The sequence below is a fragment of the Phodopus roborovskii genome, unplaced genomic scaffold (assembly GCF_943737965.1).
Source record: "Phodopus roborovskii unplaced genomic scaffold, PHOROB, whole genome shotgun sequence".
NCBI classification, from domain to species: Eukaryota; Metazoa; Chordata; class Mammalia; order Rodentia; family Cricetidae; genus Phodopus; species Phodopus roborovskii.
In genome coordinates, this window is record NW_026126515.1 from 2,032,014 (window position 1) to 2,052,502 (window position 20,489).

Here is a 20,489-nt window from a genome sequence, read left to right on the forward strand (position 1 = left end):
GGAAGGAGGGAGGGAGGGAGGGAAGGAGGGAAGGAAGAAGGGAAGGGAGAGAGAAGCACAAGATACTCAACCATAGGCTAATAGACCAGACGGCAGCAGCTTGCCAGGGTAACTTCCCAACTCCCTTTTATTTAAGAAATGATAGAGATACCCAGTAAGTCAGCGGCTGGCTGCTGCCGCAAGGATTGCTGGAAGAGCCTATGAAATTTACATGATCAGAAGCCCCTTGCCAGGGGAACATGGAGGAACAGGAAGGCAGGCTTCCTGTCCAGGTTCATCCCAAATCAGGCCCCTTCCTATTGACTGCACTGACTTGGCTCTGGTGGCCTGTTACCCTCTGTAGAGCAGGTGGTTTAGAGTAAGCCAGGTATCTGAGGGCACGGAATGTCCAACTCTGCTGTTGCAGACTGCACTGCCCCTATGTGTTCAGATCTGGGAACTGCAGGTGCTGGGACTTCGTAAAGAACGTACGTGACCTCGCATATTTTTAACTCATAGAATGGACTTTGAAATAATGCTAAAGCATCTCTACGACGATTATAATTTTTCAAGCACAATCAATTGGCACAGGGAGCCAGGGGCAGTGGTGCATTCCTTTAATCCTAGCACTCTAAAGGCTGAGGCAGGTTAATCTGGGGAGGGGGTGGGGTTGTTCAAAGCCAGCCCAATCTACATATCAGGTTCCAGGCCAGCCAGAGGTACTTAGTGAAATCCTGTCTCAAAAATAGATAAGTAAATAGATAATCTATATGTAACTTGTCCTGGGGCTGGAGAGATGGCTCAGCAGTTGACAGTACTTAGTGCTCTTCCAGAGGACCCTGGTTTGGTTCCTCAAGCTCATGTTAGAATAGCTCACAATCACCTGTAACACCAGCCAATGTCTCTGGCATCTGAGGGCACCAGCACTCACCTGTATGCAATCACATACGGACACACATGCAAATACGCAATTAAAAATAAAATAAATCTTCATGGGACTGGAGAGATGGCTCAGTGGTTAAAAATACTTGCTGCTCTCCCAGAGGACTCAAGTTCAGTTCCCGGCACCCACATTGGGAAGCTCACACTACTGTAATCCCAGTCTCAGGAGATCAACGCTCTTTTCTGGACTCGGGACACAAGGCACACACATAGTACACATATATACACAGAGATAAAAACACCCATAAAGGAAAATACCTAAGAGTATTTTATCTCAATCTCATCTTTTAAAAAGGTGGGTTTTGTATGAATATATCATGTATATAGCAAACCACAAACGAGGAAATGATAAGAGCACCATATCAGGGACAAAACTCAAAAATGGCTAGAGTAAGCCAGTACAAAGAGATTACTGTCACACACCAGGGCAACGGGCGCAGACCTGGGAAGGGCCACCAGGGGGTGCTATGAGAACATAGGCCCCTCATTTTCCTATAGTCCTTTCCCACTAAGGGCCCCGTGAGGCTTTAAGACACTCACCTACAGCTGCCCTGGCCTTCTGGAAGTGAGGAATTCTGCAGGGCCAACATATTTTGGGGGGAGTTATTTGAAATCATGATCATTTGCCCCAGGTGAGGGAGCCTAGAGAGGAAGACTAGGCAGAGCAGTCAAGGGGAGGGGTGGAAGTTCAAGAAGGAACAGAACACAGCAGAAACTCACCTTCCACAGAGATGTCCTGGATGGCAAAGCGAAGGATGATGGTCCAGATCATGCCCAGGGTCATCTTCACATTCCCATCCACAATCTCTATAGAAACAGTGTCAGGACATGTTAGGTGGGTCACAGACGGACAGACACGCATTCTCGGCATTCCCTCCTACGCCACTCAGAAACCAAACATCACATTATTTATTGTTTGTGCTGAAGACTGAACCCACACACCTCGAACAGAGTTTACCATGTCTAGGCCACTCCCAGCTCCACATAAGAAGTTTGTGAGTTAGTGGGGTGGACCAGCGCAGATACCAGGAGAGAAGCCGTTCTGAGCATGATTCTCTTGGAAGGGTGGGTTCATCAGACAAGGATGCTCTACCTGAACCAGAGTCACCCAGTCTGACAGACAGGAGGGGACAGATTCTAAGCTCTCACAGAGGTCCTAAGTGGGGGATGAATGACTTGGGGGGGGGGGGCTCTGTGGCCAATCACAGCTCTTAAAATAGCCACACAGGCAGAGAGCCAGGGTGAACAACAGAAAGTCACACACGTCCGTTTTAAGAGCTGCCATCTTAATCAACCCTCTGATTGGTCAACCTCAAAATGCCCGAAGTATTAAAATAGATTTTTGTTTTGAAAGCCCATTCAAGATGACAGCTCGGACAATCTGCTATATTTAGCCCTCATATTTTTCAGACCTTATATGCTACAATCTATTACAGTTTCCTTGCTTTTTTCTTTCTTCATATATACATATATGTCCTAGAAACAGAGAAATAAAAATATAAATCAGGCCTAGAGAGACGGTTCAGGAGTTAGAGCAGTGGATGCTCTTCTAGAGGACCCAGGTTCGATTCCCAGCACCCACACGTGGCAGCTCACAACCATCTGTAATTTCAGTTCCAGTGGATCCGACACCCTCTTCTGGCCTCCACAGGTACCAGGCAAGCATGTGATGCAGATATACAAAAAAATAAAAGTAAGCAAAAGTCCATTTCTCTTCAGCTCTGGTGCTGATTGGTTGGTTATTAATTAATTACTGAGAAGGACAGAAGAAAGCGACTTCCTTGGAGTAGATAAAATACACATGTAAACAAGTACATAGACGTAAATCAGCCTAAGCACAGAGCTCTCTCGGCCTTCTGTGGGCTGGAAGGTGAGGCTCAGCTGGCCCATGGCAAGGCGCTCTTGGGGAAGAACAGGGTACCCAAGGCAGCTACTCCCCTCTGCAATGCTACTGCACCTGATCTGCATTGGTGTGCTGGGCAAAGAACACTAGTGCTCGCTTGGGACACAAGACACAAGGTAACTCTTTCCGATGAGAGTCACAGATAGCAGTGGGCCCCGGGTCCCTGAAAAGAGTCAAGGAGAACCTTGGCAGCAGGCAGCTGTTCCCCTGATCAGCATGTTCAGCCAGAACTTTGCAAAAAAACGCTGCAGGGGAGGCTTTAAAACCAGTACGGGAAAGCTGGGGGCGGGGGGGGGGGGGGTCATGTACTCAGGCTGATGGATGAATCCTCCTGCCTCCACCTCCCAAACGCTGGGATTACAGGTGTGTGTGGTTAGCAAGCCCCGCCTCACAATGGCTTACTTTTTAAAAGATGTGTCTTCATCTATAACCTCCATCCCTAATGCTGAAAAGATTTAAGTTGATGGACACAGACTCAGTCCTCACAGGTAAACAGGTGAGAGACGGGAACAAATAAATACAAAACAGGAAATCCGGTTATCTTCTTCCCAGATGTTAAATTAGTAAACTTTACAAGCAAATTTAAACACACACATTATTATTACACTGCAACTAGAAGCATGAACTAGCTTGAAAAAGGAAGAAAAAAAAAAAAAAAAAAACAAAAAACCAAAAAAAAAAAAAAAAAAACACCTGGCTGAAGAAGAAGCTGGCTGCAGGGACCAAGAATCTCAAAGCTGTTCAATTCTGGCAATGAAATTCTATCTGTCCCCAGCCAAAGAGCGGCAGTGCAGAGTAAGGTTTCTGTCTAAATACCCTGTTGTTCAGTTATTTATCATGGAAGCTATGTTCAAAGGACAAAGAGTGACTTAAGTCCCCAGGGTCCCATGACCCTTCTGCTCAAAGTCAGGGCTTTCCACCCCACCCAGAGTTCAGGGGCCAGCAAGGCCCTTGCGGGCTGATTGCACCTCCTGGGCCCTTCTTCCATCCCCTCTGACCTCTTCATTATCCCCCCCCCCCAATATCCACCTGGCTTGTCCCTCCTCCCCTCCCCCAGATCATCTCACTGTAGCCTTCCTTGACCACCCACTAGATTCTTCACTGCTCTCTACATGACATCTACAGGCTCTTCCCGTTGTCTTCTGAATGGACTAGGACGGGGACTTTCCGGGTCATGCATCACTGCTTAGAGCCCTGAGTACGGCCTCTGCGAGTGAGTGAGTGAGTGAGTGAGTGAGTGAGTGAGTGAGTGAGACAGACAGACAGACAGACAGACAGACAGACAGACAGACAGACAGGGACAGACAGACAGGGACAGACAGACAGACAGACAGGGAGGGAAGGAGGGAGGGAGGGAGGGAGGTAGGGAGGGAGGGAGGGAGGGAGGGAGGGAGGGAGGGAGGGAGGGAGGGAGGGAGGGAGCACAGTGCTCTAGCCCAGGCTAGCAGAGGCACACAGGCCTGTCATTGGCCCTGGAGGACCTAACAGTGCTTAGCCACTCCCAAGGCAGGCCCAGGTAACAGCTCAAGGGTGCTTGAGCAGATATTAATAGACACATCCACATTGCATTCCTGAGGCTTTAATGACTCAGGGGAAGAAAATCCTTACAATGAAATTTTATGGGCAGCACTTTGACTCTGAGGGGAAATTTTTTTAAGCTTATAAAAGTGATGACACTGAAGTTCAGCCTTTCTGGAACAGGGAGGCTCCTCCCCTCTGCCCGACTCCATGAGGGCCAAACAAGACGGCCTCTCCTAGGGGCCTTTCAAGCACCAGCAGGACAGTTCCTTTTGGGGGTCCTCTCCCCTTCCCAAGAAATTAGTGAATTCTAAGTCACAGTGAAGAGGCAAAACTAACACCAGAGAAAAGGAGAGACAGTGGAGTGTGCTCAGGTAAGGAGGGACAGGGACAGTGGGTGTGCCCCATTATTCTCAGTCCTGGACCCCAGGGGACGCAGGAGACCTTCAGGACCTCAGCCACGGAGCATGAACGGGGCTCTGCTATGGAGGTGCCTCCTGGTTCAGAGCAACCAGCATTCTAGCTCTGCAATTTTTCTGAGCCTGGCACCCCTCGCTCTAAAAGATGGCCTGTCAGACTCGCTTCACCAGCCTATCCTGAGGAGCTAACCCACAGATGCTCCCGCGGAGTCAGGGTCAGGCTAGCTCAAGACACACACGTGCCTGCCACATCTAACCCTTCCTCTTTACTTAGCCTCTACCAAATTTTCCTCTCTTAAATTCTGCTTTTTCTGACTTCTCTTTTTTTAAACCTGCCATAGTGGCCCTGCATTCTCACTCAGCAATAGCAGATTGGATCTCTACGAACCCAACCTTCTTTGAAGGAAAAGCTCTTTCCAATTCACTGCAGTCCCTATCCATCCCTATTGTTCACCCAATCCCATTTCCCACACCCTCTCCTTCCCTACCCTAGTGGGGACCTGAACTGGTGCCAGACCATTGAGTGGCACTTTTCTTGGCTTCCCCTGCCTGAGAAAACTCTGCCAGGCTTCAGCCTTCCCTAGTAGAACAAGATGTTCTTTTCTTTTTATTAAGAGGCAAAGAATGTTTTTCCAGCCACAAAGTGAGTACCTGCCACATACACACGTGCTTTGAACACACACCCAGCATCAGCAGCTAGAGGCTATGGCCACAGGCCTAAGAGAACATAGCCTCTGCCCTTGAAATGGTCAAAGCTGCAGGACTGTCAGGATCCAGGGGTGTGGCTACCTCCTTGAGCACCAACCCAAATAGGTAAAACGAGGGTCAGCAGACGTTCTCAACACGGGGCCTGCCAGGGAATAGTTTGGCTTCACTGGCCACATGATTTCTGTAGCTACTACTGAACACGGCAGCAGATGATGATGAGAAGACAGATGTGGTTTTGTGTTCAGTTGTTCACCAAAACCTTTGTCAACCAGACTCAACCCTACTTGCTGCGGTTTGTTGCCCCAGTTCAAGCTGATGGGTGAGCATAAAAAGGACTTTTCTCATTACACAGGGGATCGGCTCTCACAGATTTAGGGGGAGCCATATCCCAACACACACACACACACACACACTCACACACCGTGCATTTCTCTGATGTCATACAGAACTGGATTTGTGCTGTGGAATGATCTTTGTATACTGTAAATATGTATTACTCTCATTGGATAATAAAGAAGCTGACTGGCCAATAGCTGAACAAGATAAGGTTAGGTGGGAGAGCCAAGACGAGAATGATGGGAGGAAGAAGGGCAGAGTCAGAGGAGTCACCAGTCAGAGAAAGAGGAAGCAGATGTGTACGGAATGAGGTGACAACCCATGAGTCACGTGGCAGAGCTTATAAGAAACATGGGTTAATTTAAGTTGCAAGAGCTAGTTAGTAATACGCCTGAGCTATTGGCCAAGCACTTATAATGAATATTGGGTGTCGGTTATTTGGGACCTGGCTGGTGGGAAAGTAGAGTCCACCTACAGACTTGGGTTCTAGCTTGGCACTCACAGAAGATGGGAGCAGAGCAAGTGGTGTGATCATCTGTAAGCATGTTTTTTCTACAGTGGGGGTGAAAATTAGCAATGCTCCACCCTGTGGGGTCACAGGTCAAAGCATTTCAGCATGGCTTTCCTCACGACAAATGAGTCTTCACACACACACACACACACACACAGCCATGGCTGTGTCTTGATGGTGTCTTACCTCTCGAGTCCCACAGCAGGTGCCCAAAACATGTGCTGTGTTCATAAGTTATGTCATCAGAGGGCCCAGTTAGACAGTCACAAGTCAGTCTGCACTGTCCCACCCACAGAGCACCCTGCAGGAAGGGCAGCTGAGGTATCATATCAGCGCTCCGGGTGCAACTGCACATCATAAAGACCACAGAGAAAGAACGAGGAAGGGATGGGTCCTGGTGCTATCATCACAGGAGTCAGAGCAGAAAGGACCAAGCAAACACGGATCACAGGGTATCAAGCCTCACCTTCGGCCCCGATGGACACCAGCTTGACTCCTTTGCTGGCTATGAAATCCAGGGCCTTGTTGACGTTGGAGATCTTGTGCACTCGCATCTTGCCTCTCTCTGGCTTGGCCAAGCGTTCACCTGATCAAGAGGGAAGAAAATAAAGGTGAGGTGCAATTGTCCAGGAACCAGGGCCACCTTCACACCCCTCATCCAAAGCGCTTCTTAAAATGGGCACATGCATGATTTGCCTCTCAGATGTTCGGAGTTATCACCCAGGAATCAAAGAGAAGTTGATTCTCCCTCTTCTACTTCTCAGAGACAAACCTACATGCATTTGTTCAAAGTTTGTATCTTTGTTTTAAAAATACTTTGTGTGTGTGTGTGTGTGTGTGTGTGTGTGTGTGTGTGGGTGTGTGTGTGTGTGTGTGTGCGCCACCCATGTGCAAGTACTTGAGGAGACCAGTAGGGGGCACTGGATCACCTGGAGCTAGAATTACAGGCAATTGTGAGCCACCAGCTGTGCGTATTTGGTGCCAAACCTGGATCCTCTGGAAGAGCGGCAGCCTCAGTCTCTCTAGCCTCAACATTTATTTATTATGTTCCTAATAGGTATCAGAGATTGAGGTGCTGGGCATATGAGAGTAAAGAAGTTTCTTTTCTTTTATGTAATTGTAGTCCATTAGGAAAGGATAGGTCTTAAATAAGCATATACAACGAGCAAATACCATATCCTTCCTGATATAATGTGCTTATACCTCCTAAACAACATTTTAAATAGGTGCATGGAAGCAGGATGGGAGAGTCAGAGGATGAGGACTAGAGGAGCCCAAGAACGCTATAATGGAGCTTAATGAGTGTGTCTGGTGGGAGTTCAGCAGACCAGAATACCAACAGAAACAAAGCTGGTCAAGACTGTGCTCGGGAGGCTTCAGACGGGAGCAAGGCACACAATGGACTACAGGCGTTCATGGAACACTCTGACTGTGGTGATATCTTGTTTGTACAAATAAAGAGTGCCTGAAGATCAGAAGGTGGAACGTGCCACTAGCTAACCATAGTGGTCTGGAGGCCTGTACAGACAGACAGGAAGTGAGTTGGCTGAGCGAAGAAAGGAATACAGGTGGGAGGGAACAGGAACTCTTTTCCACTGGGAAGCTAATGAGGTAAAGGTAGCTTTGACTTGCTCCTTCATCTCTCCAATCTCTCAGCATTTTCCTCTGTATCTGACTCCCGGATTTTATTGTTAAGACCTATTAGAACTTGTATTACACGTAGTCGGTGTCCTGGAGCTCTATGGGAAGCTGAGTTTAAAGGGGAATGGACTAATTAGTTGGGTAAAGAAATCTCAAGACAGCATCACATTCAAGCTGGGGGCATAGTTACAGACAGGTGCTCTTAGCAAGGTTTACAAAAAAGCATCAAGGGCCAAGAGCAGAATGGAAAGATCTGGAAAATCTGAAGCCTCAACCCCAAAAGAGCAAACTAAAAGTTGTGGGCTGACAGGGTATGACTGCTACAGATCAGCAACATTAAAAAGTAGCTAAGATAGCATTGATGTGATCCAGAAGCTTCTTTCCTAATGGCCTTCCCAGCTAGTCCTCTCTCCTGTGTCACAACTAACCACTTGTGACTAGAGAAATTTGTGGGATTCTACTGACTTAGCAGGCTACTTAGAATGTCATCAGACAGCATCTTGGCCTACAGAAAAAGCCTCCCCCGTCTTGTTGTAACTGTCTCTCTGGTATACCCACCAATGCATTTTAAACTTGTCTTGATTTATGGCTTAAACACAGGAACATGGAATTTGGGGTAGCCTAAATCTGTGTTTCTAGGCTGTGGTCACTCCAAACAGCTCCAGTATAAACTATCTCTTATTCTCTTTAAAAAACAAAACAACACTGTGTCAAGGGGGAAAAAAATGCCCTGACAATAAGGATGCCTTTGACACCTCAGGAACTGGCCAAACCCCATCTGCCACAGGCTCCATAAGACTTTCCCTTCAGGGGAGGACAGTGAGGAAGGGGCATGAATTAGAACAGTGCATTAAGGCACATGCATAGAGGGTGAAACCTATCACTCTGTATGGTAACTTAAAATTAATAATAATATAAAAGTAAGTCACAAGGGGAGAAAAGTTTTCCTTTCAGAAGAGAGAGCTGCTAGGGTGGCCGGTCCAAGGAAGCTCTTTCCTAGTTCGGCTTCTCAAGTACCCAGAGGATACTGCAGTGTGGAATTGGGGGGATGGGGAGGCAGACAGACAGCCAAAGAAGCCTTGGTTTCATCCATATGACGCTGGTTTTGCAGGCATACAGAAAAGGCCTGGGAGGGGAAGTGTATAGCACGGTTGAATTACCTACAAAGAGCTCTGTGGGAGTGAAGCCTAAGCTGCAATAGAAACTCCTTGAAGATGCCGAGAATGTGGAGTTTCTGCTAATGAAAGCCTCAGGCAGGGGATGCGCGAGGGCTGTAGTCTTCACTATCCTGAGATTCTGTCTTATTTTGGCACTATCCTCCCTTCTGCGCCTGAGTCCTCTTATTTGTGTCACTGTATGTTAGAGGCGTGCAGACTTGATTGATTTATTTACTTATTTATTGCAGGGGTTCAGAACTAAGAGATTGCCTGGAATTTCAATGGGGACTTCTGAACAACGCTGGAATTATTATTAACTTCCTGAGGACTCGTGGAGATAGACTGAATGTAGCCTTTTGGGGTCCAGGGGTGGAAGGTCAGGATTTAATGCGATGTGTTGACTTGAATGGATTAAGAGATGCCAAGATTAGTCAAGTACAGGCCTGGGTGTTCTTCTCGGATCATTAGATCATTAGGGGTCTGCCCTACTCAGCAGATTAATGCCCGGATGGATTCATAACACGATAGCATTATTAAAAGGTGGTGTAAAGCACAAGGCGGGGCTTCTGGAGGAAGTACATCACTGGGAGAACACTCTGGCCTTTGTCTACTCCATTCTCTTGGCCCTGCTGCCACGATGCCCGCTGATCTGCTTCATCACATGCTCCCTGCCCATGGTGGGCTGACACTTGTGAAACCATGAGTCAAAAATAGGTAGTTCCCTCCCCCAAGAAGGCTACAATGGTTAAGTTTGCCACTGTGTACGTTTCACCCTAACCAGGTTTCACGTTAAAGGAAAACGTGAAAAGCTGTTTTTAAAGAATCGAGCCTGTCAGAAGCCATGCAAACGCACAAGAACAGGACATGTGGTATGGGGAGATGTGAGAGCCTTCCAGTGTGGCAGAGGGCCTGAGGTCTGCTACCTTTTTGGGAATAGTTACTTGGAAGCAAAGCAGGTGCCAACTCCCAAATGATCCTCAGGGCTCTGCGAAGGAATGTGGACTCGGCTGGAAGCCCTGGGGAGGCACAAAAGCCTTTGGAGCAGGGAACAACGTGACCATATTTGGGCTGTCAGAGTGCTGGGCGGCAGAGAGGAGGGGAAGGGGTGGAGACTGAACCCAAGGCTTTCGGTTTTCGCGGTTTCCTCTAGGTGGGAGTCACCAGAGGCCTACAACACAAAAGGTTAAAAGGGGAATCGTGAAAGAAGGAAACAGAACACAAAGAACGGGAATGTCAAGTTGGAAAGCAGGGCAGAGGCAGAGCAGTCTGTGGTCCCAGGTTGGGTTTAGGATGACGAGATGAAGTCTGAAGCAAGGACAGAGGGCCAGCTATTGCTTTGAAGCACCCAAGTGGACCTGCACAATGCTATCCATGGTTGGTCCCCTAGTGGTTCAGGTCCTGGAAGCCTGGTTCAAGCATGGTGATATTCCAAGCCGTAAGACTTTGAAAAGACAGAGCCGAATGAGGTCATCGGAGTAATCCCTTCACGGAAACAGAATAAGTGATGTGACATCCCGAGTGATGTTTTTTTGTTTTTTGTTTTTTTTTTTTTTTTTTGTATTTATTTTTTATTAATTACATATGTGTTTTGTCTGCATGTATGTAAATGCACCATGTGCTTGCCTGGTGGCCATGCAGGCCAACTATGAACACAGGCAGAATGCAACCAAATGTTAGGGACAGGGAGACCGCCCTGTCCTGGGCAAGGACCAACTCACCTGAGATGACCTCCAGGAGTAGCATGAGCTTCAGGCCATCTCGGAAGTCCTCCTCAATGTTCTCGATCTGTGTCCCTGCCTTCCGCAGGTGAGAGTTGCACCAGGCCGTGAACGTCTAGTACGAAGGGAAGGAAAGCAGGTGGTCAGTCTCCTCGTGAGCCATAAGGTCTCTGAGGCCTCACCACGGGCCTCAATGGCTCCCAGGTCCCCCAGCCCACACCTTCTTTCCACTTGTTCTGTGTAAGGTCTTCCCCTCAGCAGGCTTGTGGCATCCCACTTTACAAGCCACGTGAAGGAACCATGGAGGATGGCCACCCACTCGGCAGAATCCATTAAAACACTTAGCATTGTTGGTCCACAGTCACTTCAACCAAGCAGGGTGCTCCTCACATAAATGCAAATGAGCCATCCTTTGGAGCCTATGGGTGGGGGACGGGGTAACGGGAACGAAGCAGCACCTCCTTCTTTTCCCAGCCCTCCTGAAAAGCGCCATTGCTACCCACACCTAGAAGTGTCACATTCCCATCCTTAGCAATCACCCGTAAGAGAAATTCATTTGGCTGTTACAGTTTTAAGAGTAAAGCTCCATGTGAAACCCACAGGCACCTCTGGCTAAGTTACCTTATAAAATCCTTTCCACTTGGTAGCCAGCCAGGGGAAAGGGTTCCTTCCATTGGGGACAGAGTTCTGAGGCATGGATAAGGAGAAAGGGAAGTCCCCCAGCATATATATATGTGGGTATCTGGGTGAGGGTAGAACACCTTCAGCTGTAAAACCATGGAGAATAATTCAGAGGGGGATGGAAGGGAGTTGAAGCAAAGACCATCAACTTTGTAACTACTTCTCTGTGAGATGGCACTGGGGACAATTGGGCCACCAACCACTGGCAGGCCACCAGCCACCAGCCATGGAATAGGCTGACTCGAAAGACAACGGGGAACAGATACGCACACTTGGCCCATTCAAAACTTGGCCAAACCTCACCCATGACACTACCGACTACATGAGGCTCAAGAGCGTGGTTCTGCTCACCTCACGGCAGGGCCACGTGGCTCTTCCCACCCACCCTGGAAATCCATGGACGAAAAGCTTGGAAGGTCCTAGGGGATGTCACTCACACCCCACCCTGCTTGCTTTGGGAATCTCCAAAGTGGGCAGGCAACAAGCAGGCAGAGAAAACACCAAACTCACTGTTATTAGGGGAAGCAAAACTTGTCAGTCTGGATTTACGAATAAAGTCAAAGAGCCTGTGATAGCAAGAAGGGGTAGGGAGAGATGGGAGAGGTCAGAAGCGACAGTCAGTGCTGGAAGAGCTCTGGGCTTCAGTTCTCAGGCCTCACTAGCAACTTATCATGCCAGGGCCTCTCTCCCCTGCAAACACCCTCCACCATGACATGGAAAAGGGGTATGTGCCATACCAAATCTTTGGGGAAAACCACATCAGATCAGGGTGAGTGAAGGAAAAAAAAAAAAATCTGTCTTTTGTAGCTTGGTTGGCTAACACATGTGCTTTTTAGGACTGGGTACGAATGTCACCTCCTTCAGAAGATATGTCTGGACTGGGCACAGAGCCTGCAACACCATGTTCTACTGTTGCCTGGACCCCGCAACATGACCGCTGTTCGGCCACTGGTCAGCCCAACACCCCAGACTGGCAGCTCCTGGAGGTCAGGACCCAGCGCTCACCTGTATATCCTGGGGTGCCAATGAGCAGAATCCGGGCTACAGCAAATAAACAAGCAAACAGCAGAGGCCCAGGCCCCGGAGAAGCCGGACACTCGGGAGAGCCCGATGTTAAAGCTCAAGGACCTGAAGGAACCAACTGAGCCTGTGTGTGATACTAAGTAGTCAGGACAAGGAGTGGGTGGGTGGCCATCCTCCCTACTGCTTAGAGACCCTTTGGCCTCAGAGGACAGCTCAGGAGAAAGGGCCAACAGAGGGTAATATGCATTGGATACCCTGGCAAGGGATCGTATGCTCCTTGGCTTTTATTTTCATTCTGCTATAGCTTATTTTGTTGAAATAAAAAATACTGCAAAGCGCATTTAAATCTTTAGAGTAAGCACAATTACTCTGGTTCTACACAATCTCTCCCATCTGCCACCTGTCCATACTTTGGCCCAGAGCCACCACACTGCACATTCACTGTGGCCAGGGATGGGAGTGTCTTATTCCACCATCAGCATCTTCTATCTCCCAACACCTTGTTCTCAAGCCTCTTTCAGGCCCACCCTCCAACTTTCAGTCCCTTCAATCCTCAGCCAAAGGCCTCCTAAGGCCTTGAGGGAAACTGGTTAGTGCCAGTGACTGGAAGCTAAAGTTCTTGGTGGTAGTTGCCCAGCCTCGGAGGGTTGTGAGTTCTCCCTGTTTATTAACCTGGTCATGAAGGCAGGCAGGGAGGAGCGGAGGGAGGAAGAGGCTGTTGTAAGAGGACCAAGCTTGTGAAAGAGGCTAAGTGGTAGAGAAAGCAGCTGGCCCCATTTCCTGGGGAAGCTGTAAGCCAAAACAACACCTGTGTTTGTTCAGGACTCCAGGACAAAGCCCTACCAGAAGAGTCAATAAAAGTCCTAGTCCCCAGGGCCCCACAGCTTAGTGCTATGGCCCTTCCAAAGTACTAAAGTACCCTACAAGCAGTGCCCACAACGCTCCTCCGGCATGGGGGAATGTGTAGTGATTCACTTTTAAGAACACACTCTTCTATGGATTGCTCTGAGTCCACTGTTCTCTGGCCTTCCAAAACTCCAGTTCCCTTAGCAGTAAAATGGGGATCAAAAGGCACTTCCAAGTTCACAGGATTTAAAAAATGTATAAAATGCCTGCCATTATAGCCACCCAAAGGCCCAAAACAACAAAAACTGGTTCCACAGCACCCATTCTCTCCGCACAACCCCTCCCTGCCTCCAACACCAAACTCTCCAAGGTCCCAGCTTTTCAGGGGATGCTCTGAGGGTGTGCTGGAAGAATCAATACAGCAGAAGGTGCAGGAAGGTGACTCTGACAGCCGCCCTGTGCGTCCCAGCAGAGAAGCCACACACCACCATCAATCACGCCACCATGTTCTCTCTCTCCCCAGGCTGCAAGGTCCCCACAGAATGACCATCTCCATAGCACTGCCCCCCAGGACTCAACAAGGAGGAAAAGCTAGCAACCATAGGGACACCCACCCATTTCACACACCCCTGCCCCCACACAACACCCAGCAGGGTGGGCAGTGCTCCCCGCAGAAGCCTAATGGCCCGACTTTGTTCTAATAAAGGGGCCAGGGACCACACACCTGCCTGCATCCCAGTGGGCCCTGCTTTATCTAACTCCCCCCCACCCCCAAAAGTCTTCACTCTCCTCCTGGAGCCTGCGCATCTCACAGTATCTTCTGCGCTCTAGAAATGTACTCAGGTCAGGGTCTCAGGAGCCATGCTTAGGCAAGGACGGCACTGGTATCTACTCCCTGCGCTGTGACAGGACAAGCAGGCCTTTCTGCCTCTGTTGTACCTCTCCATACCTGTCCCTCTCCCTCCAAGCCCACACACACACACACACACACACACACACACACACACACACACACACACGAGTTCATGTGCATCCAGCTGCTAGCCTCTTTGACCTTGGTACCTAATGGTGCCTTGGGGAGGTAAAGAATGTATCCTTGTATCTGGGTATCTCAGGTCACAAAAGGTGAGAGCATACAGGTTGGCCAGTGAAGGACAGGTACCTTGTCCCCAGCAACTAGGGCCTGGGTCTGGCTTCCCTGAGGCCTGCCATGTTCTCATTTTGCCATTAACAACTACCATGGCAACATGCATCCTTTAATATACACACGAGACTGGCCCTGGCTTGAGAATGCATCCCTCCTGGCTCAAAGTCGCCTATAACCATAACTTTGAGTGAGGCCACACCACACAAGAGATTGTATACACCCTTCTCCGTACACCTCAGTTCTCAGAACTGTACAACGGAGACAATAGTTATCTACCAGGCATGCCTGAGGCAAGGCTTCAATGAAATAATACTAACAAGGTATTTGTTTGTATTAATAATGGCCTCGTAATATTAATGTGACTGTAATACAGAGGGCCTGAGGTGCCCACTGCTATTGTCGCTACTGCCTCTACTGCAGTTTCTACTAAGATTTCCGAAAGAATAGTCACACCCAGGAGAGACTGGGGTGTAGAAGGCAACTCCCATGCCATGAGCCAGGGGCTGAGTTTTTAATATCAGTGTCAGACAGTGTTGACCTTAGTGGGAGGCGGGAAGCAAGCACAGGAGGGCCACACGCTTATGTGGCATCACCCACAGGAACCTGCAGGACCGCACAGACAAGGTGGCTATAGAGATGCCCACACTGACCCCAATCCATCACCAGGCGTGAGTGACCTGCAGCAGCTCCAGCTCAGATACCCAGCGGCAGCACGAGGGTAACCATGGACACGCTGTGAACTGTTAACAGAAGATCTGAGGGAGGCAGGCACGGTGGCACACGGCTTTGACCCCAGCAATCCAAGGCAGAGGCAGGTAGATCTCCGTGAGTTCCAGACCAGCCCGGTCTATGTAGTAAGTTCCAGAACAGCTAGGGCTACATAATGAGACCCTATCTTAAAATGAAAATAACCACAAAAACAAAACATGAAGGGGGCACCTGGGCTGGAGTGGGAGTTGTTAGTAGCTTCTCAGAACTGCTGTCACCATGGCCAAGAAAGCTATTGTGTCATTACAGTACATGCTGTAAGCACACTCCACCGAGGACGTAGGTAGCACCTAACATCCTGGCTGTACAACTAAGGGCACGTGAATCGGGCCACCAAACTGACACCTCTAACCCCTCACAGCTGCTGCTCCCCGGAATGACATGGATTTCTGACTTGGATGAGTGGGCTACAGAACCAAGGCTGAAATTTTAAGTGTAAATTTGGTCAAACCTGTGAGCCAAATATCATGGACTCCACTGAAAACCAGCGACTGGAAAGTTAAAACACAAGCCAGAGGGGTTCAGGAGACCCTACGGTGTCAGCAGCATCGGCGTGAGAAAGGCAGCCTCTCTGAGCAGCATGGCAGTGAGCCACCCGTGACAGAGGTGGCACCTGAGGGCTGGCTGGTCATTGTCAGGAGACAGGAGACCACCCAGAAGGGAAGTAGACCAGAAACACATGGGCACGAGGAACAGGACTCGGGAACTGGGTCTCTGATCAGCAGGAGAGCAGACATGTTTGAGGAAGTCACCTCAGCTTCTACAAAGCAGCTTGCCTGGGTGCAGCCCCAGGCAGGACAGGCAACAGATGAGAGCCGCAGACTCTGCAGCTGGATAAGGAGACAGCTGTACCCAAATGACCCAGGTGACTTCACTTCTCCAACGCTCCATGGCCATATCTGGAAGATCATTGAGATACAGATCCTAGGCAGCTGCTTTCACGAAGATAAAGCACAGAGAGCTTCAGGAAGGTCAGAGCTCAGTGCACCGAGGGGACCAGAAGTGGGAGCTGCCGTTTGTCACAGAAGGGCACCGTGTGAATGCTGTTGAAGGGGTTCACATGGCTCCCAGGCTTACTTAGGTAAGTCCCTTTATGATTGTGATTCTACAAAAGCCCAGGTGTCCCCTGAAAGTGTTGTTAAGACCAGTGCGAAGGGTCCAGCACACCTGGCATATAAGCAGGGTTATCTTGACCTTGATACTTTTGGAATCTGTGGTCAGAATACTCCCCTTTGGAAAAGTAGTGTGGTCTTAGACATCATCAGATGACCACAGACCACTAGATGTCAATCCAGGCAGTGGTGGCACACATCTTTAATCCCAGCACTCAGGAGGCAGAGGCAGGCCTGGTCTATAGAGTGAGTTCCAGGACTACACAGAGAAACCCTGTCTGAAAACAACACCACCACCACCAAAAAGTTTATTTCAATCTGAGACAGCCCAAAATCATGCCCCGTGGAGAATCTGGTCTAATGGTCTAATAGAGGTCGCCCACATGCACTTGAAGCCTGCATGTACTTACTGGGCTGGACCCTCTTCTGAGTGTTTGGTCTCATTCAACTCATGTGATCTTCACAGTAACACTTGAACAAGAGGAAAGGACTTCTATGTGGAACCCCTCAATCTTTAAATGCTGCTACAATTGAAAATATAATACATATTAATGCCTTTAGAAAAAAAAGTCAACAGCCGAGTCTTAATTAAATCTCACTGGGTACCTGTCTGCCGCTCCCACTATAGAAAAACATGGAGCCTAAGTCCGCAAACAAAATAAATTAAACACACATAACATGCGATGCATTCAATAAGCACAGAGCCAATACCTGTTCCTCTCACAGGTCACATGCCTAAAGACCACTGGATGACATTAGCCATCTTGAGACTCTGGTCGCAAGAACTGAAGGCATTTCTGTCAAAAGTAGAGGGGACACTGTGAGGAGAGAAAGCTCCACAGGGGGAACTGATCAACAGCCTGATTAATGTGTTTCAGAAAGGACACTGGATGGCTACACACATTCTGCTAATCCTTGTGGATTAAAACAAAGGTAAAGTCATCATGGTGGTTAGACGGTCAACTAGACACAAGTTAGGATCACCTGGGAAGAGAAACCCTCAATTGAGGTTTTCTGCCTCCATCAGACTAACCTGTAGGCAAATCTATGGGAGCATGTTCCTAACTATTGACTGATGAGGTAGAAGGGAGCTCACGGTGGGCAGCACCACCCCAAACAGACATTCCTAGGAAGTATAAAAACAGTAGTTGACTGTGAGCAGCTATTGTCCGTGGTCCCTGCTTCCATGCCCGCTTGAGTACCTGCCCTGATTCCCTTCCCTGATGGAGTCTGATCAGGATGTGTAAACAAAACTAAATCCGCTCCTCCCCATCACTCTGCTCACGGTGTTTATCACACCCATAGAAAGCAAACTAGGACAGCCGCCCATTATGAATACCTGCTAATTCCTGTTGGTAGAGTGTGTGCAAGATGGTGCTCAATACAACTAACTAACTGTGTGCAGGCTGGCTTGTTACAATGCTGAAGGGAAGCAGCTTGCCAAAGTGAGCCTGAACGGGCCTGAACGATACCCCAATTCAGAGACTCTATCCTGTGTATAAAACGCCAAATAAAGAAAAGGCTATAGGGATCCAGAGAGATGGCTCAGTAGCTAAGAACACTTGCTGTTCTTGCAGAGGACCAAGATCCAGTTTCCAGCACCCACATCTGTAACTCTGGTTAAGGGGATCCAACACCCTCTTCTGATCTCCATGGGCACCAGACATGCGTGTAGTGCCTAGACACACATGCAGGCAAAGCATCCATACACATAAGATAAAAATGTTCTTAAAAGAAAAGGCTTTAAGCATGAAAACATGTTCTCTAGCCTTAACGAAGTGAAGAAAATCAGAAACACCCCGTATTGTATTAATAAGGCATGTGGTTTTAAGTAAATCATCATGTGTTCATTTAGACTAGAGATGACTGGCACGGTGGGCTTTGAAACTACATTACTATAGAAAATGCTTATATATAGTTAACAAAAACGTCTGAAACAAGGTTGTGCGTACTACCGTCTATAAACGCAGGTTTAAAACTGTGTACAATCATGCAAACATGACAAAATGACTAAGACCAAGTATGTCCAGATGCAAACACACTTGTGCTCCAGGAAGTGAAGTTCCCAGGATTCTTAGCTGCTCTCCTGGCCCAACTGCCTATAAATACAATCGGTCTGTTACACTCTCTGCCTTCTCCCTGGCTAACCTCTCCTTTTGGATATTTATTCCTCCAAGCAAACTCCAGGCTGTCCTCGCTCAGGTGACCGTCCAGAGAGGCCTCCGGTGACAGCAGAACAAAGTAAACAATGTCCTGCAGCCAAATGAGGCTGGCTAGACAGCACAACAGCCTACACAGGCCTAGGCTTCACCTGCTGGCCACACCCCACCTGGATGCATCTTCCTCTTGCAATCAGGATCACCAGCCCTGGTTCACTTCAGGGAAGTTACTGTTCCATCAGCCAGGAAACCTGGTCCTGCCCTGGTCCAACTAGGCATGTGACCTCAGACAGGTTAACCCATAAGCTCTGAAATTCCATCATCTGATGCTTCAACAACACGGCCAAATAGAACACTTGGTGACAACCTTTTGTTCCTCCTCAGTTTCTTCCCAATAAATTCCACAGGGACCAGTGGTTTAACCTCAAGGGAGTCAAAACAAGACCAGTGTTTCAGCCTCAAGACTGTGGCTCCTGACCCTCCCAGCCTAGCAGATAACTGTTGGCTGGATAGGCTAAAAGCTTGGTAGCAGGCTGCGCTGGAGGTGAATGCCTGCAATCCCAGCACTCCCGGAGTCTGAGGTTAGCTTGGACTGTAATGAAAATGAAAACAAAACTAAACAAAAGCAACCAAACAAAAGCTTGACAGCAGAATCTCCCTAGATGATGCAAGAGAACCTGGGAATAGTGGGTGGTTCCAGGGAAGAGGAAGAAGAGGTTTAGGACAGGGGAGGGAGGGACATTTGCTTTTCACAGAATATCCTTTTGTTTTTCTTTTGAATTTTACACCACATGCTGTCACAATGTTTTTAAAAAGCCATGCAAATGTAAAGAAAGTCTGTCTGAAGTGTGTAAATTTCACCCTTACTGGCAAGCCTCTGCGATAGGACAGAACAGACTTCCTCTTTCTCTGGGATCAGCTGGTGGAAGAGTGTTAATACTGCTACTGTATTATCCACTGTTTCAGTAATAGAGAGGGGAACCTTCCCCCTCACATTTAAGAGCATGAAGGCTCATGCTTATAACCCCAGCGCTTGAGAGCTGAGGAGGATCAGCTCAAGGCCATTCTCAGCCACATAGGAAGTTAGAGAGCAGCCTGGACCACACTCGATCCTGCCTCATAAATCCTTACATGCACACATACACAGTGTAAGAATAAATCCATACGGGGGGGGGGGGGGATAAGAATATGACAGCCTGGTGGTGTCCTTTAATCCCAGTACTCAGAGGCTGGCAAATGTCTGTTAGTTTGAGGCCAGCTTGGTCTTCTATGGAATATTACTTTAACTAAAGGTGTGTTACGTAGTTTATGCTCCATTTGTTTAACGTAAAGATGTGCTTCTTTGCCTGCCTAAGGCACCTGACTGGCCTAATAAAAAGCTGAACGGGCAATAACTAGGCAGTAGAAGGATAGGAGGGGCTGCCAGGCAGAGATAATAAATAGGAGAAGGAATTGGAGAATGAGGAAGAAAGAGACGGAGATGCCTGGGGCAATCCAGCCAGGCAGCCACCAAACAGACGAAGAGGAGGACATACAAAATGAAAGAAAGGCAAAATGAAGATGAAGAGAAACAATTTAGGTTACAAGAGCTAGTGGGACAAGCCTAAGCTAGGAGCGAGTACTCAGAACTAATTAAGTCTCTGGGTCATGACTTGGGGACGGCTGGTTCAAAAGTCTGCTACAGGACTACAGAGTTCCAGGGCAGCCAAACCAGCACTGGGGAACCCTGTCTCAAAAAAAAAAAAAAAAAAACAAACAACAAAACAAAACAAAACAAAAAAAAAACAACAACAACAACAAAAAATACAAAGCAAAAAAAAAAAAAAAAAAAAAAAAAAAAACCAGTATGAGAAAGACAGAGGGCTCTGAGAAAATTCCCTGGCAAAATCCTACAAGAAAAGAGGACAAGCTGGCATGTGGA

At 48.3% G+C, this 20,489-nt stretch overlaps 1 protein-coding gene across 3 annotated transcripts in view; it reads right to left on the reverse strand.

Annotated features, from left to right (window-relative positions):
* Actn1 (actinin alpha 1) overlaps nt 1-20,489 on the reverse strand; it is a 92,081-nt gene that overhangs the window by 29,108 nt on the left and 42,484 nt on the right. For all 3 annotated transcript variants that reach the window (XM_051196222.1, XM_051196220.1, XM_051196221.1), the window contains exons 2-4: nt 10,833-10,947; nt 6,783-6,902; nt 1,642-1,728 (exon numbers count right to left, since the gene is read on the reverse strand). In XM_051196222.1, coding sequence (XP_051052179.1) covers nt 1,642-1,728; nt 6,783-6,902; nt 10,833-10,947 — 322 coding nt within the window. The remainder of the gene's footprint in view (nt 1-1,641; nt 1,729-6,782; nt 6,903-10,832; nt 10,948-20,489) is intronic.